The sequence below is a fragment of the Theropithecus gelada genome, chromosome 16 (genome assembly GCF_003255815.1).
Source record: "Theropithecus gelada isolate Dixy chromosome 16, Tgel_1.0, whole genome shotgun sequence".
Classification (NCBI taxonomy): Eukaryota; Metazoa; Chordata; class Mammalia; order Primates; family Cercopithecidae; genus Theropithecus; species Theropithecus gelada.
In genome coordinates, this window is record NC_037684.1 from 30,718,903 (window position 1) to 30,744,781 (window position 25,879).

The 25,879-nt window shown below is 52.8% G+C and overlaps 2 protein-coding genes across 6 annotated transcripts in view; one reads left to right on the forward strand and one right to left on the reverse strand.

The window, feature by feature from the left end:
- Nucleotides 1-284: 284 nt before the first annotated feature.
- On the forward strand, nt 285-17,238 carry CNTNAP1 (contactin associated protein 1). Its single transcript, XM_025361468.1, has 24 exons — nt 285-607; nt 1,538-1,639; nt 1,753-1,946; nt 2,704-2,851; nt 2,942-3,145; nt 3,667-3,851; nt 4,628-4,771; nt 5,440-5,701; nt 6,178-6,327; nt 6,592-6,763; nt 7,236-7,342; nt 7,803-7,922; nt 8,456-8,659; nt 8,858-9,014; nt 9,105-9,232; nt 9,524-9,709; nt 10,222-10,443; nt 10,701-10,940; nt 12,682-13,035; nt 13,180-13,307; nt 14,444-14,537; nt 14,726-14,971; nt 15,076-15,123; nt 15,870-17,238. The coding sequence occupies exons 1-24, from the start codon at nt 541-543 to the stop codon at nt 16,160-16,162; spliced, it is 4,155 nt and encodes a 1,384-aa protein (XP_025217253.1). The 5' UTR covers nt 285-540; the 3' UTR covers nt 16,163-17,238.
- A 277-nt stretch (nt 17,239-17,515) lies between these two features.
- The window catches only part of EZH1 (enhancer of zeste 1 polycomb repressive complex 2 subunit), a 46,349-nt gene continuing 37,985 nt past the window's right edge, over nt 17,516-25,879 (reverse strand). For 3 of the 5 annotated variants that reach the window (XM_025361470.1, XM_025361473.1, XM_025361474.1), the window contains 7 exons: nt 25,181-25,306; nt 23,226-23,404; nt 22,308-22,403; nt 21,823-21,904; nt 20,959-21,039; nt 20,112-20,196; nt 17,516-19,830 (listed from right to left, as the gene is read on the reverse strand). In XM_025361470.1, the coding sequence (XP_025217255.1) occupies nt 19,770-19,830; nt 20,112-20,196; nt 20,959-21,039; nt 21,823-21,904; nt 22,308-22,403; nt 23,226-23,404; nt 25,181-25,306 (710 nt within the window). In that variant the 3' untranslated portion in view covers nt 17,516-19,769. The remainder of the gene's footprint in view (nt 19,831-20,111; nt 20,197-20,958; nt 21,040-21,822; nt 21,905-22,307; nt 22,404-23,225; nt 23,405-25,180; nt 25,307-25,879) is intronic. The other 2 variants (XM_025361471.1, XM_025361472.1) reach the window with 1 other exon arrangement.

Here is a 25,879-nt window from a genome sequence, read left to right on the forward strand (position 1 = left end):
AATTTGCCTTCAGAAATGTTTACTTACCCTTCATTCCATTTCCAGGCACCCCGCCCCCGCCACCACCTCCCTTTTCTTGAAATTTACAGGATGCTTCTGGCCCTAGGTTCCCTATCCTCACCCCTGTGGCCCTAGTCCCGGGCAGCCTCGGGTTACTTGGGGTTTTCTCGGTGGCTAGAGGCTCTCTACCCCCGCCCTTTCGCAGCAGGGCTGAGGCACGCGCTTGCGCGGGGTCCGGGAAACCGGCGCGTGCCAGGAGACAGAGGCTGGGGAAGGGGGGAGGTGAGAGGAGAGAGGGTGGAAAGGAGAAGAGAGAGCGGAGGACCAGGAACGACAGCGAGAGAGAGAGAGAGAGAGAGAGAGAAGAGAGAAGAGAGAGAGAGCGCTTGGGGGCGAAAGGAAAGAGGGAGGGAGGGGTCGGTAAGGAGGAGAGAGCCGTCTGCTGCAAACCCCAGGAGAAGAGCTTGGAGCCCAAGCCAGAACTCGAGCCATAGCCGGAGCCGTTCACAGGGAGGCGGCTGCCGGGACCGTCAGCCCTGCATGATGCGTCTCCGGCTCTTCTGCATCCTGCTCGCCGCGGTCTCAGAAGCCGAGGGCTGGGGCTACTGTGAGTGTTGGGCTTGGAGGCAGGTGGGGTTGGGCCCAGGTGTCCTGAGCCTGCAGGGGGGCCCCGCACCGCATTGCGGCTGGGTGGTCGCGGGTCCTTCCCGGCCGGCGCGCGCCCGCTGGCTCTCATCTTTTCCTCTTTTCCTGCCTCTCCCCCGCGCTCCGCATTGCAGCTCTGAGGCTGCCGCGCGCGCCCGGGGGCTGGGGCTGGGCTCCGGGGCGAGGATGAAGTCAGCCGGGCAGGGATTTGGGGATGGGATCCAAGCAGGAGCTGGTGCCTGGGTTTGAGGCTAGGGCTGGGGGATAAGTGTATACTGGTGACCGAGACTAGGATTAAGGTTTTTCCAGGGCTTGAGGCTGGACTTTGGAGCTGGCCAAGGAGTGGGGTTTGTGGCTAGGGCTGGGGTTTGTGGCTGGGGCTGGGTTTTGTGGCTGGGATCCAAGCAGGAGCTGGTGCCCCTGACTGGTGCTAAGGCTGGACATGGAGCTGGTGATGGTGCTAGGACTGGCTGAGGTTGGGTACAAGGCCTGTATTTGGGGATGGTGCAGGTTTTGGGGGCCGAGTGGGATTGAGGCTAGGGTTGGAGCTGGATTGGTGTCTTGGGCTGACTTAGGTTCTGGAAGATGCTGAGGTTTAGGATTGAGTTTGGGGAAGTACTAAACCAGGGCAGGTATTGGGCTAGCTAGGGAGGGTCTGGCCTTGGGCCTATAGGTGTAGCCTAGGGGTTTCCCTAGAAGGAGAAGGCAGCCTCCTCTGAGCATGCAGCTGTTGCTGCAGCCAGGATTGAATAGATGGCTTTAAGGTAGAGCTGGGCGTGCCTCTGGGGGTGGTGGCTGGGGGCAGAGAAGGGAAGCTTCGGTGGCTAAGTGGGCGGGCCTTTGGAAGGGCCTGGGAGGTGCTAGCGCTAACATGTCGGTTTCCCTACCCTAGACGGCTGCGACGAGGAGCTGGTGGGTCCCCTCTATGCACGCTCCCTGGGCGCCTCCTCCTACTACAGTCTCCTTACGGCCCCGCGATTCGCCAGGCTGCACGGTGAGCTCCGCGGAACATCAGCTGTGAACTGGCAGCGCACCGCGGCAGGGTAGGGGTCTCTGGAGGGCTTCGGGGAGAAGGATAGCCGGTTAAAGCTCCTGTCTCTTCTATAGGCATAAGCGGGTGGTCACCACGGATTGGAGATCCGAATCCCTGGCTCCAGATAGACTTAATGAAGAAGCACCGGATCCGGGCCGTGGCGACACAAGGCTCCTTTAATTCTTGGGACTGGGTCACACGTTACATGCTGCTCTATGGCGACCGAGTGGACAGCTGGACACCGTTCTACCAGCGAGGGCACAACTCGGTACTCTGGGCACCAAGGCGGTAACAGTTGGGGAGCTTCCTCTGCTCCAGGCTCTGGAGGGGCACCAGCCTCTGGGAAAATGGAGGGGGCGGTGGTGAGGGCATGGACGAGGGGCAGTGACTCCACTCCAGGGACTCTGTCCAGAGGGGCTGTCAACTTAGGACGTGCACGAAACACTCGGTTCACAGGGTTTAACACACTTTAGGGTAAAATCTGGGAGAGCTTCCTAAGGAGGTGACATTTGATTTCAGGTCTGAGGAAATAATAGGATGGTGGGAGAGGACACTTTATGGAAACTGACCAGGCAAAGCCGCCTAGCAGGGGAGACCAAAGAGTATTTACTTTCCAGAAGTCGAGATTGGCTGGGTGTGAAAGTTGTGGGCTGGAAGGCTATGGAGAAAGAAGCAGAGGGGGTCCGGGTGCAGTGGCTCCCGCCTGTAATCCTGGCATTTTGGGAGGCCAAGGCAGGTGGATCACTAGGTCAGGAGTTCAAGACCAGCCTGGCCAACATGGTGAAACCCCGTCTCTACGGGGGAAAAAAAAATTAGCCGGGCGTAGTGGTGGACGCCTGTAATCCTAGCTACTCGGGAGGCTGAGGCAGAGAATTGTTTGAACCCGGGAGGCAGAGGTTGCAGTGAGCTGAGATCGCACCACTGCACTCCAGCCTGGGCGACAGAGGGAGACTCTGTCTCAAAAAATAAAATAAAAAAAGAAGCAGAGGGTGGAACGTGGTTACTACTCTCTCCCACCTCCTCAGACCTTCTTTGGTAACGTGAACGAGTCTGCGGTGGTGCGCCATGACCTGCACTACCACTTCACCGCGCGCTACATCCGCATCGTGCCCCTGGCCTGGAACCCACGCGGCAAGATCGGCTTGAGGCTCGGCATCTACGGCTGCCCATACAGTAAGCATGCAGAGAGCGCGGAGGGGGCCCGGGAGACAGACAGCCTCCCCAGTCCCCGGCCCACCTACGGTCCTTTGCTCCTTTGCGCAGAGTCCGACATACTCTATTTCGACGGTGACGATGCCATCTCATACCGCTTCCCACGAGGGGTCAGCCGAAGCCTGTGGGACGTGTTCGCCTTCAGCTTCAAGACCGAGGAGAAGGACGGGCTTCTGCTGCACGCCGAGGGCGCCCAGGGCGACTACGTAACGATCGAGCTGGAGGGGGCACACCTGCTGCTGCACATGAGCCTGGGTGAGCTCGGCGGCCGGGTGCGATGGGGGGTCAACCCCTGAAGTTCTCTCACCGCCCTCCTCGCAGCACCTCCTCCGCGCAGCCGCGCTCGCCTGGTCTTCCACTTCTCTAAGGCCTGGACCAAACTACGCCTTTCTTGTAGTATTTGGTGCTAGCAAAACACTGGAGTCGGAGTGAGAACTGGATTCCAGTCTCAGCTCTACCACTACCCAGAGATGTGACCTCGGATGGGGCACTTCCGAGCCTCAGTTCCTTCCTTGTACACACACACACAGTATCTCATTAGCTTTTCATAACACCCGCGCGATGAAATAGAAGCAGCTCATGTGTTCCCACTTTCATAGACAGGAAGCCAGGCTAAATGGCTTACCCTGTCACACACTCACCAATGGCTGTTGATCTATTAGCCCACTCTCCCTGCTTGCCCTGGGCTTTGTTACAGGCTGCTGCTCTGCCTAGGAGCTTGGACTCCATGGAGTTCTCCTGGCTTGAGGTCTTACTCTGTCCTGCCCCACCCTCAGGCAGCAGTCCCATCCAGCCAAGACCAGGTCACACCACCGTGAGCGCTGGCGGAGTCCTCAATGACCAGCACTGGCACTACGTGCGGGTGGACCGATTTGGCCGCGACGTAAATTTCACCCTGGACGGCTATGTGCAGCGCTTTATTCTCAATGGAGACTTCGAGAGGCTGAACCTGGACACTGAGGTGAGAGACTAGGGAGGTGCTATTTCGTGGTAGGGGCAGGATGCTGGATGAGTGAGTGCAGGTCGGTCTCTCTCTCTCTCTCTTTCTCTGTCTCTCAGAGGTAAGACCTCACATTCAGGCTGTGGGTGGTGGCTCATGCCTGTAATCCCAGCACTTTGGGAAGCTGAGGTGGGAGGATTGCTTGAGGCCAGGTGTTCAAGACCCACCAGGGAAACACAGTGACATCCTACCTCTATTTAAAAAAAAAAAAAGATTATTTTTTAAAGACCTCGTATTCCAATTCCTGAATATCCTAGCAGCCCTTGGCAAACTTGCCGCTCACCAGAAAAAGACCGTTTTTTTTTTTTTTTTTTTTTTTTTTTTTATTTTTGTGGGTGTTGGTGTTAGCATGCAGACTTCCAGGCACCATTTCAGAACTAATGAGGTGGGGTTTGGAAATCCAGATTTTGGGGACTAGGCAAGGTTGGAAAATTGTCCCTTGGATCCTCCCACAACTTTGTGGAGTTGTTAAAGACCCTGACCCCATCTGCAGATAAGAATCCCAGGCAGGCTAATTGACTTGCCCAAGGGCGTGCAGCAGATTTGTGTTGGAGTCAGAGCTTGAACTCGAGCCTTGAAAGGCCTAGCAAGCTTTAGTACCGACGCTGGGGAAATGTGTGTTTCAAATCTTTTACAAAGCCCCACCTGGCGTTTGGGAAAGCATATACGGCGGGGATGCGCGAGAAAGGCAGGCGCGCTCCTGTGCCTAAGGGGCCTCATTCCCACCTCTCCCGCAGATGTTCATCGGAGGACTGGTGGGCGCCGCGCGGAAGAACCTAGCCTATCGGCATAACTTCCGCGGCTGCATAGAAAACGTAATCTTCAATCGCGTCAACATCGCAGACCTGGCTGTGCGGCGCCATTCCCGGATCACCTTCGAGGCCAGTGGGCAGGGGGGTCTGGGAGGACAGGATACCAAAGCCTTGTGGAAAGCAAAGAGGTGGAGCGGGAAGAGATATTGAACATCAGATAAAAGCGGAGGATCCCTCAGTCCCCAGCCAAATGCTCAAGTTGGGAGGAGAGCGGGTCTCACTTGAGGTGCACGAGCCACGCAGGCCCCTCGTTAAGAAGCCGTGGTCGGGTCCAATCACCTTGGTTCACAGATGGGAGCGTAAGGCGCAGAGACAGGGGGTGGCTTGACCAGGGGTCGTGCAGCTGCACAGTGACTGAGTAGGGACTTGAATCGATGGTTTCTTTGATATGCCCCCCTCACCCCTCTCCGACTCTGGAGCTTTGTCGGGAAGCTGGCAGGAGCCTGCTCTGTGGCCCGAAATTGCCTCTCGATACTGGAAGGAGAGAAGCGGTTGCCTAGCAGACGGTGGAGATCAGCGAGAGCAAGCGAGCAGAGTTCCGAGGGCCGACTGGGTTGGGGCCCCCTCCACAGATGGACGAGCTTGGAGGGGATGGGGTCATGTCCTGGTTGGAGATCTCACTCCCGCCAACACCGAAGGAGGGCGGTGACCAGGGTCTTAGACCAGTGTGAAAACCGAATCCCAGCTGAGGCAGAGGCGGCTCACGGGTGTTGATGCGTCTTCACTTGTGCCCCTAGGGTAAGGTGGCGTTTCGTTGCCTGGACCCGGTACCGCACCCTATCAACTTCGGAGGCCCTCACAACTTCGTTCAAGTGCCCGGTTTCCCACGCCGCGGCCGTCTGGCAGTCTCATTTCGCTTCCGCACCTGGGACCTCACCGGGCTTCTCCTTTTCTCTCGTCTGGGGGACGGGCTGGGCCACGTGGAGCTGACACTCAGCGAAGGGCAGGTCAACGTGTCCATCGCGCAGAGCGGCCGAAAGAAGCTTCAGTTCGCTGCTGGTGAGGGCGTTTCGGGGGAGGCACAAGCAGAGAAAAGAAGGGTAGAGGAGCCCGAGAAAGTTGTAGGCCTGGACTGAGGCCTTTACATGCTGGTGAGGGGAGAGGGAGTGAAGGGGGCAGGGCAGGAAGCCCCAGGGTACTGGGAAAAGATGGGAGTGGCTGGAGGCAGTGAGGAGGCGGATCTGAGGGACTAAGGATTCTTGGAGAAGGGGGAAGCCTGGGAGTCCTGGTATTCTTCAGTTCCAGAGGGCCCCTGGAGATCGTTACTCATTTATAACTGTGCAGACTCTGTGGCAGTTGCTGGGTCATGGATAATGAAGAGGCATTCAGAGAGGTCTCCACTGGGTGTGAGAAGTGTAATCACAGGGGCACACAGGCTGCTCCTGGGACACAGTGGGGCTGCTTCCCCACTCAGGACATTCTTCTAGCCTAGTTGCTGCTTGCCTCCACCCACACTATCATCCATTCTTGTCCAGGGTACCGACTGAACGATGGCTTTTGGCACGAGGTGAATTTTGTGGCACAGGAAAACCATGCAGTCATCAGCATTGATGATGTGGAGGGGGCAGAGGTCAGGGTGTCATACCCACTGCTGATTCGGACAGGGACCTCATATTTCTTTGGGGGTAAGTGAGGGCCAACCTGACCAGATCTCTGTTTCTGGGTGGGAAGGCTCCATCTAAGTCCACCCAGATGGGGCCATATGGAGAATTTTGGAGGGAGCAAGCCCTCTTTCCTCTCTGGGGCCTTGGGGAGTAGAAGGTCATTGCCATCTACACTTTGGGTCTAGTCCCCTTTCTTCCTTTATGTCTGGCACCCCCTTGGCATCTCCCTGGGGGAGGGTCTTTGGGGTCTCCCCTGGAGAGGGTCTCACGGGGTGGTTGCTCCAGGTTGTCCCAAGCCAGCCAGTCGATGGGACTGCCACTCCAACCAGACGGCATTCCATGGCTGCATGGAGCTGCTCAAGGTGGATGGTCAGCTGGTCAACCTGACTCTGGTGGAGTTCCGGCGGCTTGGATTCTATGCTGAGGTCCTTTTTGATACATGTGGCATCACTGATAGGTACCCAGGAGCCCCTAACAAGAGGTGACCCCTCCAAAGCCCTCTTCCCTGGTCTCCCAGTAGGAATGGCCTTTCTCAATAGTCTCCCTTCTCCTTGTCTCTGCTCCTTAGTCCCCTGCTTGGGGATGATTCTTCTTTGATCTTTTACCTCTGATTTCCTCCCTTAAGGTGATACACGCTCAGGATGGAAATGACACATCTGTTTTTGGTCCTAGAGGGGTTTTTTGTGCGGGGGGGATGATGGGGGTAGAATAAGGCATGTTTTGCTGTTTTCAGGAAGGGGGAACAGTAGTACTTGAGCCCCGAGGACTGCCTAGTGCCCCTGCATCTGGGCTTACACCCGGCTGGCTAGGCGGGGTGTGTCTCGCTGGGTTCTGGGGCTCCAAGGAGCTGGGAGTGAAGCTTGCAAGGATCAGACCCCCTCTCCAGCTCCCAGTAAGGCTCTTTCCCTTGGTCCTGACCCCTTCCCTAGGTGCAGCCCTAACATGTGTGAGCATGATGGACGCTGCTACCAGTCTTGGGATGACTTCATCTGCTACTGCGAACTCACGGGCTATAAGGGAGAGACCTGCCACACACGTAAGCCAGATGCAGTATGGGGGAGAGTCAGGGACAAGGGAGGTCAGGAGAAGGTTGCTGGGGATCATGAGGCTGCTAGAGATGGTGAGGATGGCCCTTCCAGCCCTCTCTCTTTTTGTTTTTGGTTTTTTGAGACAGAGTCTCACTCTGTTGCCCAGGATGGAGTGCAGTGGTGCCATCTGGGCTCACTGAAACCTCTGCCTCTGAGGTTCAAGCAATTCTCCTACTTCAGCCTCCCAAGTAGCTGGGACTACAGGTGCACACCACCACGCCTAGCTAATTTTTGTATTTTTAGTAGAGATGGGGTTTCACCATGTTGGCCAGGCTGGTCTCGAACTCCTGACCTTAGGTGATCCATCACCTCGGCCTCCCAAAGTGCTGGGATTACAGACCTGAGCCACTGCACCCGGCCAGCCCTCTAACTCTCTAACTGCCTTTGTCTCACCTTACTATCTGCCAGCTTTGTATAAGGAATCCTGTGAGGCTTATCGGCTCAGTGGGAAAACTTCTGGAAACTTCACTATTGATCCTGATGGCAGTGGCCCCCTGAAGCCATTTGTAGTGTACTGTGATATCCGAGGTAAGTGTTTCTGATGGGTGGTGGGTGAGGAGGGAACCGGGAAGGATAGAGTGGTGGTGGTGGTGGTGGGGGCAGTTAGACTAAACAGGTGGGGTAAAGGAGGACAGAGGGTAAGGGGATACTGAGGAATTTGTAACCTAGCCTTAAAAATAAATCCCACGCCAGGTGCAGTGGCTCACCCTGTACTCCCAGCACTTTGGGAAGCTGCTCGGGAGGCTGAGGCAGGAGAATCACTTGAACTTGGGAGGTGGAGGTTGCAGTGAGCTAAGATAGCACCATTGGACTTCATCCTGGGCAACAGAGTGAGACTCCGTCTCAAAAAAAAAAAAAAAAAAAAGTAAATTCCAGCTTCCTTACCCATTCCAGCTATCTCATTTCCAGCCTACAATGCAGAGTGCCCAGGGCAGAGGGGCAATGGAGCTGCTGGCCACGTTCAGTGGCTCTGAGTTGCAGCAGCGGTGGTGAAGGTGGGCAGGGAGATGGGTAGAGAATGCCCAACTCCAGCCAAAGCTCTGTCCCCTCTTGTCTCCCAGAGAACCGAGCGTGGACAGTTGTGCGACATGACAGGCTGTGGACAACTCGAGTGACAGGTTCCAGCATGGAGCGGCCATTCCTGGGGGCTATCCAGTACTGGAATGCATCCTGGGAGGAAGTCAGTGCCCTTGCCAATGCTTCCCAGCATTGTGAACAGTGGATCGAGTTCTCCTGCTACAATTCCCGGCTGCTCAACACTGCAGGTTAGGGCTGGGGTCAGGGAGGGAGGTGGCGGAACTGGAGGAGACACCAGTGGGGGCCTGGGAGAAGGAAGCCAGAGAGCTAGCTGGGGCTTTGGGTTGGAAGATTCAAGGAGGGGTCTGGGCTGGTTGGAAGGGTGAGAGGAGCCCAGAGGCTAACGGAGGGACAGGGCCTGGAAGCTGCCTGCACCTCTTCCCCAGGAGGCTACCCCTACAGCTTTTGGATTGGCCGAAATGAGGAGCAGCACTTCTACTGGGGAGGCTCCCAGCCTGGGATCCAGCGCTGTGCCTGTGGTCTGGACCGGAGCTGTGTGGACCCTGCCTTGTACTGCAACTGTGATGCCGACCAGCCCCAGTGGTGAGAGGGCAAAGAGACAGGGTTTTTAGGACTCCGGCGGGTGGGGGAGCTGAGTGGCTGGGTCTGAGCCATGGAAACCTGCCCCCACAGGAGAACTGACAAGGGACTGCTGACCTTTGTGGACCATCTGCCTGTCACTCAGGTGGTGATAGGGGATACGAACCGCTCCACTTCCGAGGCCCAGTTCTTCCTGAGGCCTTTGCGCTGTTATGGAGATCGTGAGTGGCAATCGCCTTTTGTGTGCCCTCCCAGAGCTGACTCTCCAGTTTCCAAAAGCTAGGCTGCATGAGTCACCGGGGGTCTCTAGCTGGGGTGCCCGACCCCCAGCTCCTGCTGTGATCTCATTGCCACTCTGCACCTCGCTGCTCTTTCATTCCACTCCTTAGTCTCTCCTCCATCACCTCAAACTCTCCCCCTTTGCCCGACTTCCCCTGCCCCCAACCCCAGGTTCTCTTCCTTTTCCACCCTCCAATCTCCCTGACAAGACTTTCCTCCATCTGCTTTTGTAGGAAATTCCTGGAACACCATTTCCTTCCACACTGGGGCTGCACTACGCTTCCCCCCAATCCGTGCCAACCACAGCCTGGATGTCTCCTTCTACTTCAGGACCTCTGCTCCCTCGGGAGTCTTCCTAGAGAATATGGGGGGCCCTTACTGCCAGTGGCGCCGACCTTATGTGCGGGTGGAACTCAACAGTGAGCAGGCAGACTGTGGGAGGGCCTCGGGGTAGATGAAAGTGCTGTCTGGGGAGACATGGGCAGGTGCAGGCTGCGGTTGGAGCCAACGGCAGATGCCCTTTTGACAGGCAGCATGGGAAGGGTTGAGATACCCTGGGTTCTAGCCCTCACTCGGTCTTGATGGCTGCTCAGGTGACCCTAGGCACTCACTTGGCCTCTCTTGGCCTTAAGTCCCTTCCTTGTACATAAGGAAGCTAGACCTTCGAGTCCCTCTCACCGCTGATTAGCCATGCTTCTAGCCTGGGAGGTGAGGCTGGGAAGCTGGTTTCAGGGATCTGTGATGTGGGGAGAGACGAAGGGTATGAGGTTTTAAGCAGTTGGTAAGTTTCATTGTAAGCTACAGACAAATTGGAGGGATATTCAAGAAGCTCCAAAGAGGTGAGGTAAAGAGGTTGTATTGGACAAGGAATCCATGAAGGATCTTGTAGGTCTGAGTCCTTTTCTCCCCCACCCTGCATGACACTGTCCAGCATCCCGGGATGTGGTCTTCGCCTTTGATGTGGGGAATGGGGATGAGAATCTCACAGTACACTCAGACGACTTTGAGTTCAACGATGACGAGTGGCACCTGGTCCGGGCTGAAATCAATGTGAAGCAGGCCCGGCTCCGAGTAGATCACCGGCCCTGGGTTCTGCGGCCTATGCCACTGCAGACCTACATCTGGATGGAGTATGACCAGCCCCTCTATGTGGGTAAGCAGCAACCCAGAGGCAAGTCTGAAGCCTCCTTTACCTTCTCACCCTCCAAGGCCGCTCGCCTTGTTTCCAGGAGCCTCTGTCTTAGGTGCCAGTCCTCTCTGCTTCAGAGCAAGCCAGGGTCTCACTTGTCCCTCCAGGCCTTTGTATCCTATTCTATTCTTCCAGCCCCCTTGGCTCCCTTTCCAACTACAGTACTTACTCCTCTCTCTGGCTCTGCCTCCATTTCTTGACCTGTTGCCTACCCTTTCCAGGATCTGCAGAGCTTAAGAGACGCCCCTTTGTGGGTTGCTTGAGGGCCATGCGTCTGAATGGAGTGACTCTGAACCTGGAGGGCCGTGCCAATGCCTCTGAGGGAACCTCACCCAACTGTACAGGCCACTGTGCCCACCCCCGGCTCCCCTGTTTCCATGGAGGCCGCTGCGTGGAGCGCTATAGCTACTACACATGTGACTGTGACCTCACGGCTTTTGATGGGCCATACTGCAACCACGGTCAGTGCTGCTGGTTACGGGGCAACAGGAAGCCATAGGGTGTAATGGGATGTAGGGAGGGCAGGGAAGGAAATAGCATGTAAAGCCCACATCATGGAAAATTAGAGTTGTCCCTGGATTCCTGAGCTCTGAGTTTGGGGAGTCAGGCAGTTGAAGATGATGGGTGACTCCAAAGGCATGGACAAGGAAGGGATAGTACAGATAGCTGGTGCAAAAAGAGATCAAAATCACCAAGCATGCTTTGGGAGCCCAAGGTGGGAGGACTGCTTGAGGCTAGGAGTTCGAGACCAGCCTGGGCAACGTGGCAAGACCCTGTCTCTACAAAAAAAAATTCTTTTTTTTTTTCTGAGATGGAATCTCACTGTGTCACCCAGGCTGGAGTGCAGTGGTGTGAACCCGGCTCACTGCAACCTTCACCTGGTTCAAGCGATTCCTTTGCTTTAGCCTCCCGAGTAGCTGGGACTACAGGTGTGCACCACTATGCATGGCTAATTTTTGTATTTTTAGTGGAGATGGGCTTTCACCACATTGGCCAGGCTGGTCTCGAACTCTTGACCTTGTGATCCGCCTGCCTCAGCCTCCCAAAGTGCTGGGATTACAGGTTTGAGCCACCGCGCCCAGCCAAAAAAGAAATTTCTTAATTAGCTGGGCATGGTGGTGCACACTTAGGCCTAGCTACTCGGGAGGCTGAAGTGGGAGGATCACTTGCACCTAGGTCAAGGCTGCAGTGAGCTATGATCGTGCCACTGCACTCCAGCCTGGCGGACGCAGCAAGGACTGCGTCTACAAAAAAAAAAAAAAAAAGCAAATTGCTTCCCCACCTTCCCACCATCACCATGGTAACACAGGCGAACTCTCTTGTAAATGTATTTGATAATTGCTGCATTCCTAAAACACGTCAATGACTTGGTTCTTGGTTAAGGTGAGCCTTGACATTCCCCATAGCAAGATTCTACACACATAGCAAGACTGCATCCTCCCTAAGGCTGGCCTATAGGGAGGATGTATGGGCAGATGGGTTACTGGTGGGAGGAGTGTGGGGGACTAGGGAGATACAAGATTTAAGGACCAACAGATTTCTGGTGCTGGTTTGGAAGTGTGAGTAGTGGCACATATACTACATGGGGTCAGGATATCCCCATTCTGATCTTGGCTGTCCCCTTACTGTGTGTCTTTTTTTTGTGTGTGTGAGACAGAGTCTCACTCTGTCACCCAGGCTGGCATGCAGTGGCACGATCTTGGCTCACTGCAACCTCTGCCCTCTGGGTTCAAGCAATTCTCCTGCCTTGGCCTTCCTATAGTAGCAGGGATTACAGGCATGCACTACTACACCTAGCTAAGTTTTGTATTTTTAGTAGAGATGGGGTTTTGCCACATTGGTCAGGCTGTTCTCGAACTCCTGACCTCAGATGATCTGCCTGCCTTGGCCTCCCAAAGTGCTGGGATTACAGGCGTGAGCCACTGTGCCCGGTGTTACTGTGTATATTTAAGCAAGTCACTCCTCATCTCTGAGCCTGTTTCCCCAGTTGTAAAATGCAGGGGTTGGATCAGATGATCTCAAGTTTCCCATGGCTGTAAGAGTCTGTTCTGTGACAGAGGGGCTCAAAGGAACCTAAAAGTAAATGGAGGGTTGTGAGGGTGGCGGAAACTGAAGTCTCAGGATGTGTGTATGGATGACATAAAACCTCTGAATTGGGGAGCGAGCAGTGTGGGGCCCTGACCTCCCTGCTTCTACCTGCAGATATTGGTGGTTTCTTTGAGCCGGGCACCTGGATGCGCTACAACCTACAGTCAGCGCTGCGCTCTGCAGCCAGGGAGTTCTCCCACATGCTGAGCCGGCCGGTGCCAGGCTATGAGCCTGGCTACATCCCGGGCTATGATACTCCGGGCTATGTGCCTGGCTACCATGGCCCCGGGTACCGCCTGCCTGACTACCCCCGGCCTGGTCGGCCTGTGCCCGGTTACCGTGGGCCTGTCTACAATGTTACGGGAGAGGAAGTCTCTTTCAGCTTCAGCACCAGCTCTGCCCCCGCTGTCCTGCTCTACGTCAGTTCCTTTGTTCGTGACTACATGGCTGTGCTCATCAAGGATGATGGTAAGCTCTCCGGGGCTCTCTCACCCCACTCCAGCTTCACCCAGGTGCCCCTAATTCTCCTATTGATTCACAAAGGACTATGTGCTGTTAGAAGATAGGGGTCATGGGAGATGAGACCCTGAATTTCTTCTCTGCACCCCACAGGGACCCTTCAGCTACGCTATCAGCTGGGCACCAGCCCCTACGTGTACCAGCTAACCACCCGCCCAGTGACCGACGGCCAGCCCCACAGTGTCAACATCACCCGTGTTTACCGGAACCTCTTCATCCAGGTATGCATAGAGGGAGGTGAGCCAGTTCAGATCATAACCTCATGATCTCGGTTGTGGCATCCAGGAAAACATCAAATACTCAACATTTGTAGATCACATTTGAATGTATAGAGGATTTTCATGTGTGTCACCTCATGTAACCCTCACAATAGCTCCAAGAGGACAACAGGCATTTTTTTTTTTTTTTTTTTGAGATGGAGTTTTGCTCTTGTTGCCCAGGCTGGAGTGTAATGGTGTGATCTCGGCTCACTGCAACCTCTGCCTCCCAGGTTCAAGTGATTCTCCTGCCCCAGCCTCCTGCGCAGCTGAGATTACAGGCATGCGCCACAATGCCCAGCTAATTTTGTATTTTTAGTAGAGACAGTGTTTCTCCATGTTGGTCAGGCTGGTTTCAAACACCTGACCTCAGATGATCCACCTGCCTCGGCCTCCCAAAGTGCTGAGATTATAGGCATGAGCCACCACGCCCAGCCAGACAGTAGGCATTCTTATTTAAGTGTTTTACAAATCAGTAAACAGCCTCAGAAAGTAAAGTGGTTTCAGCTACTCAGGAGGCTGAGGCAGGAAAATTGCTTGAACCTGGGAGGCGGAGGTTGCAGTGAGCTGAGATCGTGCCACTGCACTCCAGGCCTAGGGGACAGAGTGAGACTCCATCTCAAAAAAAAAAAAAAAAAAAGGAAAGTAAAGTAGTTTACCAAAAGTCAAACTGCTGGTAAGCTGCAAAGATGGGGCTCAAAACCAGGTTTTTAAAAAATATATAGGCCAGGTGCAGTGGCTCACACCTGTAATCCCAACACTTTGGGAGGCTGAAGTGGGAGGATTGCTTGAGGCCAGGAGTTTGAGACCAACCTGAGCAACATAGCAAGACATCGTCTTCATAAAAATATTTAATGAATAAAATAAAAAAATAAAAAAATAAATATATATATATACCAAATCCTACATCTAGGCCCAGGAGTTGCCCACTTCAGACTGAGCTAGGACTCACCCAGCTGGCACCACCAGTTTGGACAGAATGAGAGATCTCCAGTATCTGCCCCCAAGTATATTCCCAGGGTCCACACAGCTCCAGTCCAGCCCACAGGCATCTGCTTGTGGTCCCCGCTCCCTCATCACCCTCCCACTCCCCACCTCAGGTGGACTACTTCCCACTGACAGAGCAGAAGTTCTCGCTGTTGGTGGACAGCCAGTTGGACTCACCCAAGGCCTTGTATCTAGGGCGTGTGATGGGTAAGCTGCAGGTGCGAACGCGTTTTAGGCAAGGAGCTGTGGGATATGTTCCTGGATCCTCAAGGAAACTGAAGGCCCTGGGAATGGCTGTGAGGGTGGTGGGAAAGATGAGTGGGAAACCTGTGGACAGTGAGAGTGGCAGGGCCTTTGGGTCCAAGTCCCTCTTTCTGGGCCTGCCTCTCCCTCAGAGACAGGAGTCATTGACCCGGAGATCCAGCGCTACAACACCCCAGGTTTCTCGGGCTGCCTGTCTGGTGTTCGATTCAACAATGTGGCTCCCCTCAAGACCCACTTCCGAACCCCTCGACCCATGACTGCTGAGCTAGCTGAAGCCCTTCGAGTTCAGGGAGAACTGTCCGAATCTAATTGCGGAGCTATGCCACGTCTTGTTTCAGAGGTGCCACCTGAGCTTGATCCCTGGTATCTGCCCCCAGGTACATTCCCAGGACACAGAGGATGGAAGGGAGGGATGCCAGGAAAGGGAAATGATTCTTAACATGGAGGAGGCATATCCTAACTGGTGCTTTCTCCTCTCCAGACTTCCCGTACTACCATGATGAAGGATGGGTTGCCATACTTTTAGGCTGTGAGTAGCACTGATCACTAAGCTGACCTCCCAAGACTATCCTCTGACTGTCAGCATCCTTTCCCTGCCCCTGATCCCCAAGGCTGCAGGATGGCAAAGGCACTAGATGCATGATGGCACAAAGGATGATAAGACAGGCTATTCTGAAGGTGCCATATAACTGGGCAGAGATTTTTAAATGTTGAGGATGCTACAGATTTTTAAATAAAATATTAAAATGGGGCTATAGCTAAGGGATGGGAAAATGGGGATACAGTAACACCTAGAGAGATGAGAAATTGGGGTAACTACCAGGAATGTGGAAAAAGAATATTAGAAACAGAAGGTGGCAGGGGGTAAGCCAGGAATTCAAACCTGCCAGACACTTGAGATGAGCTTAGTGTGGTCGAACAGCTAGCTGAGTGTCATATATTATGCTTTTGGCCAAAAGTAAGTATGTGTGTGTGTGTGTGTGTGTATACAGGTGAAATCCCAAAGAGTGTGTGTGTGTGTATACAGGTGAAATCCCAAAGAGTGTGTGTGTGTGTATACAGGTGAAATCCCAAAGTGTGTGTGTGTGTGTGTATACAGGTGAGATCCCAAAGATCTGCCCTGAATTGTCCCTTTTCTTCCTTTCGGTTTTGTTGGCCTTTCTGCTGCTGGGGCCGGTGGGAATATTGGTGCATGCGTGCATGCGCGCGTGTGTGCGTCAGTGTGTATATAGGTGAAATCCCAAAGATCTGAATTGTCCCTTTTCTTCCTTTCAGTTTTGGTGGCCTTTCTGCTGCTGGGGCTGGTGGGAATGTTGGTGCTTTTCTATCTGCAAAATCATCGCTACAAGGGCTCCTACCATACCAACGAGCCCAAAGCTGCCCACGAGTACCATCCTGGCAGCAAACCTCCCCTACCCACTTCAGGCCCTGCCCAGGCGCCCACCCCTACACCAGCTCCCACCCAAGCTCCAGCCTCAGCCCCAGCCCCAGCCCCAGCCCCAGCCCCAGCCCCTGGCCCTCGGGATCAGAACCTACCCCAGATCCTGGAGGAGTCCAGGTCTGAATAAGTCAGAAGGGCTTCTGGGACCAATTCCAACTCCTCTGAAATTCCCCGAGTCCTGCCTCTCCCCCACCCGATCAGGGACATTTGGCTTCTCTTAGCTGGCTCTGCTCATCCAGAGGATACCCCCATGCCCCCGCCAAGTTTGGTGGGCAGAGCTATAGATGGGACCCAAGGGAGTGGCCGAGCCTCACTGCCTAAACCAATGCCCTGCTCATTCCTGTTTCCCCAGGCTCCTGGCTGTTTGCCCCAAAGGAGAAGTCTCGTGGGGTTGACATAGGTCCTTCCTGCCATCTCTGTCCCAGCTGCTGTCAGGGATTAACAACAGTGTAGGGGAGATTAACTGCCTCCCTTGCAATAGACACTATCAGCAGGGACAGATGTGTGGGAGTGCAGGGCTGCAGAGGGTATGGGGGGAGGAGGCTGCTAAACCCTATCCCCCAGCCTCCCCCCTGCCCTGAAGAAGATCTTCCATCTGCTTCCACTCAGCTGGGGGCTCGAGAGGGCTTGACGGCTGTCCCCTGTCCCCCTCCTTTGGTTTTTACACAGAGACCAAGAGGCCTCAGTTTAGCACCTTAGTACCTCCGCTGCTTCACTTGCTTTAGCCAAAGCCATAAAAAACCTGCAACGTAGAGAAAATAATGCAGATACCCTGATTAGCCAGCCCTCTACTCCTCCACCCTTTTCCAAGATATGCAATGGCCTTGGTGCCTGTCCAAAGGCTTCGCCCCCTCCAGTGCATGAGGAGCCCTCTTTCCTCCGCTCAGAGATGCTGCTTCATTTACCCAGGAGGTCATATTCTTTATATGTATTTTTTGTTGCAAAGTCTCTCTCTAGAGAAACTCTATATATTATTCGAATTTTTAAAGTATTTGTTTATATATAAAAGAAAAGCTCAGTTGGCCGTGCTGTCCTGTGCTGTGCTGTGCCCACAGTCCGTAGTTTGCCTCTCCTGTGTTGGAAGTCTCATGAGTCCTGCTGGTCACTCACCAGCCTGGTCCGGCCTCCACTCTGAAGCAGGGTTGAGCCTGCTGTGCTCTCAGACACGGAGCCGTTCCAATAAAGCAGAGTGGCAGAGCCCCAGTCTGTGTGTGGTAGCTGGCGTCGTGGTTAGGGGATAAGTGGGATGATTTTAAGGGAACTAACCTGAGGGCTCAGGAATTTCTAGAAGGAGCTCTCAGAATCCTTGCATCACCTTCCAGGGGCTTGACTGGCTCTTGCCGGACCCCCCATCTCCCCCTTTGCCAGACCTCAGTGGGTAAGTGGGGATCAGAATGCTGATGCTTTGGCCCGACCTGCTCCTGGACCCCATCCCTGGATCCTTCCAGCCCCAAAGCACACAGTACACAGCTTGCCAAAATGGATTCTAACACTTTATTCAGATAAGAGGTCACAAGCCACAGGACTTTTAAAGTGCGTGAAATTTATTGGCAATGAAGCCGCATGTATACCAGGCTCCCCCAGTCCCCACCACCTTGCCCCATCCATCATGACGTGGTGGGGAGGGGTTAAGACCCATCTTTAAAAGTGGGAGACAGCAGGGACAAAGGATGGGAAACTGGAGGAACAGGAGTATTCATGAACTGAAGCTGGGACAGGAGGAGACTGACCACAGTGATTCTGCTCACTGAGGGAAGGGTAGGGTCAGTCTAGTCTCTCAAAGGCTGGTGAAAAGTTTTTTTTCACCTATTCCTCATGGCCAGCCCCTGGCATTTCAAACAGACCTAACTCCTCCTCTTCATCTTTCTCCGGTTTTCTCCTCTATGAGTAATTTGGAGCCCACAGTCCAGCTTGAGGGTATCCCTGATATGCACAATGAATACAAACCACGGCAGATGCAGATTTCAGGATCATGCTGGGGCCTGGCCTATTTGGGTGGGAAGAGCTTTCTGTCAGGAGTTGCTGAGTGCGGGATGCATGTGTGCCCTCCAGTGTGGTGAGTGAGAGCGTGTGAGTGTGTGTGCATGTCTCACACCAAACCCTAAGAGGCAGCTGGGTCAGGGGGAACCCCACTTCTTCCTTCATGGGACAACCAGTGGAGTGGGAAGAAGTGGGGGCTGCGAGTCTCAGAAAGAAGGAAGAAGCCTGCTCCCTACTATAACACTCCCAGGCCAATCTACACCCGCCCACGCCCTTTCTACCCAGCACACTATTCCTTGTTCCCAGCCAGCCTGGCACACCTGCCGTGGACACAGGGCAGCTCTTGCTGGCCCCATTCACATGAAATTCTGTGTGAAGCTCGCTCCTCTGCCTCTCCCAGGAGATGAGACAGGACTGGAAGAGAATCTCCCGCTCTTTCTTCTTCCCCCTCAGGAGTGGGATTTGGGCAGGGACCCTAGAGACCTTAGCCCAAACTCTACCCCAATCTATAGACCTTCTAAAATAAATGGTTAAAGTGCTTTGCTCTGCATGAATCCCAGAGAGGGTGGCACCACAGCCTGGAACAGGTGGTCTACCTGCTTCTTCTCCCACTTCACATACCCTCCACCAGTATGCCCTGCACACGGGATGCCAGCCTAAACACGTGCAGTTTAGCCCCTCACCCAACTTGGAACACATATTCCAACTCACCCTTTCCAAACAGCAGGCACTACAGACAGGAAAGCAGATTACACCAATCTTTCTCCTCTCTAGTCCAGGCCTATGCCTGCCTACCCTGAAGAGATAAGCAACACTGGCCGTTGGGCCTTGCCTCCATGGGGAATGGAAGGCCTGAAAACACCTACAAATCCAGCGAGCCAGGGTGCTCACACCTGCCAGGCACACCCCTAATGCTTCTTCAATAGCAGCATAATGCCTGCCTGCAGCTGCTAAGCCAGAACTTTGGAGAGCTGGGCACTGGCGTCTGCTCCCAGGAATCTGAAAACACTTCTCCGTCTATCTCCAGAGTACACAGAGAAGGCTTTCTCAAAGCCTCCTGGGCCCAAGCATAGCAGTTTAACTACTATCACCTGGCTGGTTCTCCCTCTCTGGCCAAGGAAGGATGGCATAGCTTTCCTTCCCCAAGCCTCAAATGCCTGTATTTAGAACCCACACTCTTTCAGTTTGAGCCCTGCCACAAGGGAGGAGGTAGTAAGGTGACCCGTCTACCTCTGAGTTCAGTCTGTGCTGCCTGCCAGGCCTGCCTCTAACCCAGACCACTTGTAGGGTCCAGGGACCACGCTTTACTTAGCCTGTCCTCTCCAGGTCTTAGGATCACAGAGGTTTGCCTGCACCCCAATGACATAGGGACGCCTGATGGGGAAAGCTACAATTACAGGCTAGTGCTTGTGGGGAACTGCCTAAGTTGATTCCTGAGGCCCACAACCTGGGGAGCCGACACGAAATCACATATAAGTCATCTACTCCAGCCTGTGCTCACTTCCTCTGAGGCCAGAGAAAGTCTCCCATTTCTGCAACTCTCTCCTGGGAGGCCAAGCCCTAGCTGCCTCTGTCTCCCCTCTCATTGAGACAGTTTTGTGCCCACTTGACATGGCAGAGGCCTCACTAGAGGGAGTGGGTGGGGGGTTTCTCAGTGTGGGAGACACAGTGCAGGAGACTCGAGCAGCAGTGGTGTGAGCATGAAAGCCAAGACAGTGCCGCTACCATAAATGCTGCCATGGGGCCTGGGAGGGCTAAAGGACGTCGGTCTCCCTCTCGATCCCCACGTACTTGAGAGCATCAGCTTGGCTGTACCTGTCCCAGAGCAGGGAGGAGGAACCAGGTTACTCTCATGACTTTTGTGATTGAAAAGGCGGAGTCCCCTTCCGTTTCACTTCCCCTCCCACTCCTTAACGGCTGTTTACAATGGTCCCACTTCTGAGGCAAGGCACCAGATATCAGAACAAGGGACACAGCCTTGTTCACCGGAAGACTCTCCTCCATCCCCATTACCCTCCCTGAGCCTCCAAATCTATTCCAATGCTAGTCTTTCCAGTTCCGGGGCCACAACCCAAGGACCATTACTGGCACCTCACCTGTAATCAAAGAAGAGCTCTTCGCCAGCTTGAATTGCCCTCTTGGCAAAGATCCCAATCCGATGGTCTCCATTCACCATGACCACTGCAAGCAGGATAAACCCAAGGCTAGGTTCCTACCCAACTCCAAATCAATAACCAGTAGGCTTCTGGGTTGATTTTCTCCAAATTCCCAGTGAAAACATGAATCAAATGGAATTACAAAGTAGTCAATACGGTAGTTGCCTCTATGCTTTTAGATCTGTTATTATGGCAGAAAAATTATCTTTATTATTATTAGTGGTTTTTTTTTTTTTTTTTTTTTGAGACAGAGTCTTGTTCTGTTGCCCAGGCTGGAGTGCCGTGGCATGATCTCGGCTCACTGCAAGCTCCGCCTCCAGGGTTAAGTGATTCTTGTGCCTCAGCCACCTGAGTAGCTGGGACTACAGGCGCGCGCCACCACGCCCAGCTGATTTTTGTATTTTTAGTAGAGATGAGGTTTCACCATGTTGGCCAGGCTGGTCTTGAACTCCTGGCCTCAAGTCATCCACCTGCCTCGGCCTCCCAAAGTGCTGGGATTACAAGCGTGAGCCACTGCACCCAGCCTATTATTATTTGGTGAGGTGGGTCTCACTATGTTGCTCAGGCTGGTTAAATCATGTTTGTGGGAAAGTGTTTATAATGTATTCGCTGAAAAAAGCAGATTATAAAACTAAGATTGAGAGGGGCCTAAAATGATCCCAGACATTAATCATGATTATCTTTGGACAAAAAATAGCTCAGCTATGGAAAAGGTTCAACAACGGATGGAAATCACATTAAAGAGGCATCCATCGCCCGCCCCACCTCCCAGGTCACTGGGACTCACCTTTGGCATAACAGTTGGGATTCACTGAATGATTTGCAAATCGAATTTTGTTTCCTTTCCGAGTAGCATCCACTACAAAATCTGTATAAAGTAAAGTAAATCAAGGAAAACCATGAGCACGCTGGCAACCCCACAGCTTCTCAGCCTGAATTTAAAATCAATTAAATAGTAACAAACACTTTAGTCTGATGGGAATTTTGAAGCCCAGTGTGCTAACAGAAGCAGAGGAAAGCATGCAGCCTCAGAATTCAGCCTTGTGTGGGAGCTCTCCTTTTGGTTCCTCACTCTTTGAATTATGGATCTTCTCATCTACCGGGCAGGAAGATTTCTCAGGTAAAGGCGCTCAGTGCTCCTATTACGAACAGACCCCGGAAATGGAGGTTCTTCCAAAGCAAGGGCACTGTGGCCTGTGGGATCCCCAAGTGTGATCCTGCCCCCTTGCTCTGTGCATCTGCTGGAAGATTTGGAGCTGATCTACACTTGGACTACAGCAAGGGCGATCTGGTAGAAAGACCACCTTGGGGCTGGGCGCAGTGGCTCACTCCTGTAATCCCAGCACTTTGGCAGGCCAAGGCTGGTGGATCACTTGAGGCCAGGAGTTCGATACCAGCCTGGCCAACATGGTGAAATCCAGTCTCTACTAAAAATACAAAAAATTAGCTGGGCATGGTGGTGGGTGCTTATAGTCCCAGCTACTCAGGAGGCTGAGGCAGGAGAATCACTTGAACCCAGGAGGCAGAGGCTGCAGTGAGCCAAGATCGTGCCACTGCACTTCAGCCTGGGCAACAGAGCAAGACTCCGTCTCAAAAAAAAGGAAAAAAAAAAAAAAAGACTACCTTGGAACAAGACAAAGAGACTTCATACCATTATTGAGGTTGAAGAGGAAGCTGGACATGTATTTGTCATAGACCTTTCCGCGACGATCAGCCTCGTCCTGAGAAATGAGCTAGAGAGATAGACAAATAACAAATAGGAGTATCAGGCTGCCTGCTCAGGGCACGGTATCCTGTCCCCAGAAAGGGCTGGGTGGTATCTCACATGGGTGCTTACTAAGTATCACGATGCGAATCATAAGAGAGCAAGCTCAAGTTATGCTGTTCCAATTCCCACCCAGGCCAACTAGTTTGAAGGCTGAAGACAGCCCCCCTCATCTCGTGTCTGGAGTTGCCAAAGAGTTGAACAGTGGTTTCAGTACTGCAAAACGGTTCTGTGGGATCTCCCCAAGAGGCCATGTGAGAACACAGCTAAGTTATTTAGAGATTAATTCAAAGAAGCCTGGCCCACAGAAAATCAGAGTTTCTCATCAGTCTCCCCCGAGTAAGAATGTGGGCCAAAACTATAGCACTCACCTCACCACAGTATTCAGAAATGAATTCATTCTTCTGCACAGACTCCTTTATGAAGGTGCCCCATCCAGCCACATCCGAGGGGGCCAGCAGCAGGTGCTGGGGAAGAGGGGGCCAAGTCTCAGACTACAGGGTGTGCATGAGTAGGGGGTGTGTGCTGGATGTGCACGTGTGTGGTGGGGGTGGGGTGGAAAGAACCAGTAACTGTTAAGAGGATCTGAAAGCAGAAAAAGGTCTAAGCCATTCTGTTCTGCTTGGGGGAGAAAAGAAAATGGGAAGTGGTGATGAATGGAAATAGGATATCTCTTCCCCTATCCATGGAGCCCTCCTGGGCCTTAGTCTGTAGGAATTCACTGCGATGTGTGAGGTAAACATAGACGTCACCAAAGGTGCATACACCTCTCAGCTCCTTTTTGTCTGGCCAGTTCAAGGAACCACTTTTCTTTCTTTTTTGGAGATGGAATCTCGCTCTGTCCCAGGCTGGAGTGCAGTGATGTGATCTCGGCTCACTGCAACCTCTACCTTCTGGGTTCAAGCGATTCTCCTACCTCAGCCTTCTGAGTAGCTGAGATTACAGGTGTGCACCACCATGCCTGGCTAATTTTTATATTTTTAGTAGAGACAGGGTTTCACCATGTTGGCCAGGCTGTTCTCGAACTCTTGACCTCATGAATCGCCAGCCTCGGCCTCCCAAAGTGCTGGGATTACAGGTGTGAGCCACCTCACCTGGCCAGGAACCACTTTTCTAAACCCTACTGGGACTGAAGCCTTTATTAATTCAGTAAATATGTGTCTTTTAGGATTTATCAAGCACTTTCACATATAAAGCCTCAAAAGAACCAGTGGAAAGAGAATGCTTGGAACCGTTCCTTCCTTCCTCCTCCATTTTATCTCGTGTGGGGTCCTAAGGAAAGGCCTCACCTTCTTGAGGCCACGCTGGATGCTGCAGTTTTTACAGGAAACCACCTTGCAGTCCCAGTGCTCTGAGGCCCCACAGGTGAGACACAGGTCAGGGTCACATTCTCGCACTGCCAGATAGCAAGGACATTGCTTGGTATTGCACTGAGTCTTACAGCGACAGCCAGGGAAACGATTCTGACCTGGGAAGGGAAAACAGGTAAGTCTTAGAAGGGAAATAAGCTAATACGCTAATACTGGGGCTTGTGGTTGACTCAAGGGACAGCAAAGGAGTAATTTTTTTGTGTTCAAGGATGTTTGGCAAAATAAGAGGAAGCTCCCTTCCAAATAATCAAATACACAAGTTTTGTCCATAGAAAACCGAGTGCTTCAAACATTCATGCCTTTGAGTCAAAAAAGCAGGTGTGGTCAGTCATGGTGGCTCATGCCTGTAATCCCAGCACTTTGGGAGGCCAAGGCAGGAGAATCACCTGAGCCCAGGAGTTCAAGACCAGGCTGGGCAACATAGGGAGACTCTGTCTCCACAAAAAATTTTTAAAAAATAGCCAGGTGTAATGGCACCTGCCTGCAGTCCCAGCCTTGACGGATGTGGGGGGATGAATTGCTTGAGCCAGGGAGGTTGAGGCTGCAGTGAGCCATAATTGTGCCACTGCTCTCCATCCTGAGCAACAGAGCTGAGATCCTGTCTCAAAAAAATAAAAAAAAATTAAAAAAAAGCAGGTATAATAATAAGAAAAAAGCAGGTATAATAATAAGTGTCCCCTAGAGATTTCCCCAACAAACTTCTCCCTCCCGCTGAGGTGGAGAGTACCCCAGAGAAAATGAAATCAGTGCTTTTCACTGGTAAAATGTCACCATCAAAACAAGTATCATTTTGAGAACAGAATGCATCCGTTCTGTGCCATCCTTCTCCACCCACTGCCCAACCCAGCACAACCACTTCTCTGCTGTGGCTAAGATCACTATCTGCTATGGGTTAGGAGGTATTTCCTCCAGCAAAACCGCCTGGGCACCAAGTTCTGCAAGCTCTGGGGACTGCCATCAAACTGCTCAGCTTTGAGTTGGGAAGGGCATAGTGGGATAAGAAGTGAAAGATAAGTACCCGGATGTCTCTGCTGACATCCAGGCCCTGTCTTCTATCTGATATTAAAACTCCAGCTATTAAATGAAAATAGACATACACAGAATCACAAACAGAAAATATCTGAATTAAAAAAAAATTTAAACAGTATCCAGAAAAGGGAAACTGGGGCTGTAACTTAAAAAAAAAAAGAATCTCACATTTCTTTTCTTTTTGAGACAGAGTCTCGTCCTGTTGCCCAGGCTGGAGTGCAGTGGCACAATCTTGGCTCACTGCAGCCTCTGCCCCCTGGGTTCAAGCGATTCTTGTGCCTCAGCCTCCCAAGTAGCTGGGACTACAGGCATGCACCACCATGTCTGGCTAATTTTTGTATTTTTAGTAGAGACGGGGTTTCGCCATGTTGGCCAGGCTGGTCTTGACTCCTGACCTCAAGTGATCCGCCCACCCAAAGTGCTGGGATTACAGGCAAGAGCCACCACGCCTGGCCTAATTTTTTTATTTTTAGTAGAGATGGGGTTTTGCCATGTTGGCCAGGCTAGTCTTGAACTCCTGACCTCAGGTGATCTGCCCACCCAAAATGCTGGGATTACAGGCATGAGTGGCTGTGCCTGCTGGCCCCCCTCATTTCTTAATTCTCCCCTAGAAGACAAAGTTGGGAAAGTATCTGATTTCTGCTTTTACAATCATGAACCTAAACGTTTTCCAGAAATGACTCTTGCAGATCTCATGCACTTATTTCATTTGTAGAATCCCTAAAACACAGCAAAGAGACTATCAGAAGGCTCATAAGTAGTAAAGGGCACAGGAATGGGGCAAGCCTATGGCACACTGGTGCCGACTGTTTTGGTAGACTATAGGGAAGACGCAGCACACTTACAGTCTGGGTTGCACTGGCAGAACTTCTCACAGAAATTCTGAGTCATGATGCAGGGGCAGGTGCTGTCACAGGGGCGGTCTGGGTGGTCACAGGGTTGGTAGTTGTACACTTGTGTGGAAGAGTTATCTAGGAGAGAGAACAGAGGAAGACGCTGCTGTGACCATACGCTCCAGCTATCTTCCCTCCCAAGTGTCCAGTTGCCCTGATTCAGAGAAGGCTGGTCCTAACAATCTCCTTGGACACACATTTAGCACCTGAAGTGAGAAGACAGGGATGACTGTTATTCATAAGCTGCAATGGGGTGGTCTGCTTTATGGGGAGGATGTGGAGATGCTACACAGAAGTATCTAGAAGTGGTGTCAGCTTCTTCCTTTGATAGGTGATAGGGAAGCTATTCTAAACATTAAATGAAGTCTGGAACCTAGCAAATGGCACACTAGAAAAGTCACAGACTGGCCAGGCACAGTGGCTCATGCCTGTAATCCCAGCACTTTGCGAGGCCAAGGCAGGTGGATCATTTGAGGTCAGGAGTTTGAGACCAGCCGGGCCAACATGGTGAAACCCCATCTATACTAAAAATACAAAAATTAGCCGGGAGTGGTGGTACATGCCTGTAATCCCAGCTACTTGGGAAGCTGAGCCAGGAGAATTGCTTGAACCTGGGAGGCGGAGGTTGCAGTGAGCCGAGATTGTGCCACT

Bases quoted from the DNA above. Each gene is read 5' to 3' on its own strand.
- CNTNAP1 (XM_025361468.1), top strand. From the start codon at position 541: ATGATGCGTCTCCGGCTCTTCTGCATCCTGCTCGCCGCGGTCTCAGAA. The intron at 3,146-3,666 runs GTGAGCTCGGCG...CCCCACCCTCAG, and splicing joins GCTGCTGCACATGAGCCTGG to GCAGCAGTCCCATCCAGCCA. The intron at 14,538-14,725 runs GTAAGCTGCAGG...CCTCTCCCTCAG, and splicing joins GTATCTAGGGCGTGTGATGG to AGACAGGAGTCATTGACCCG.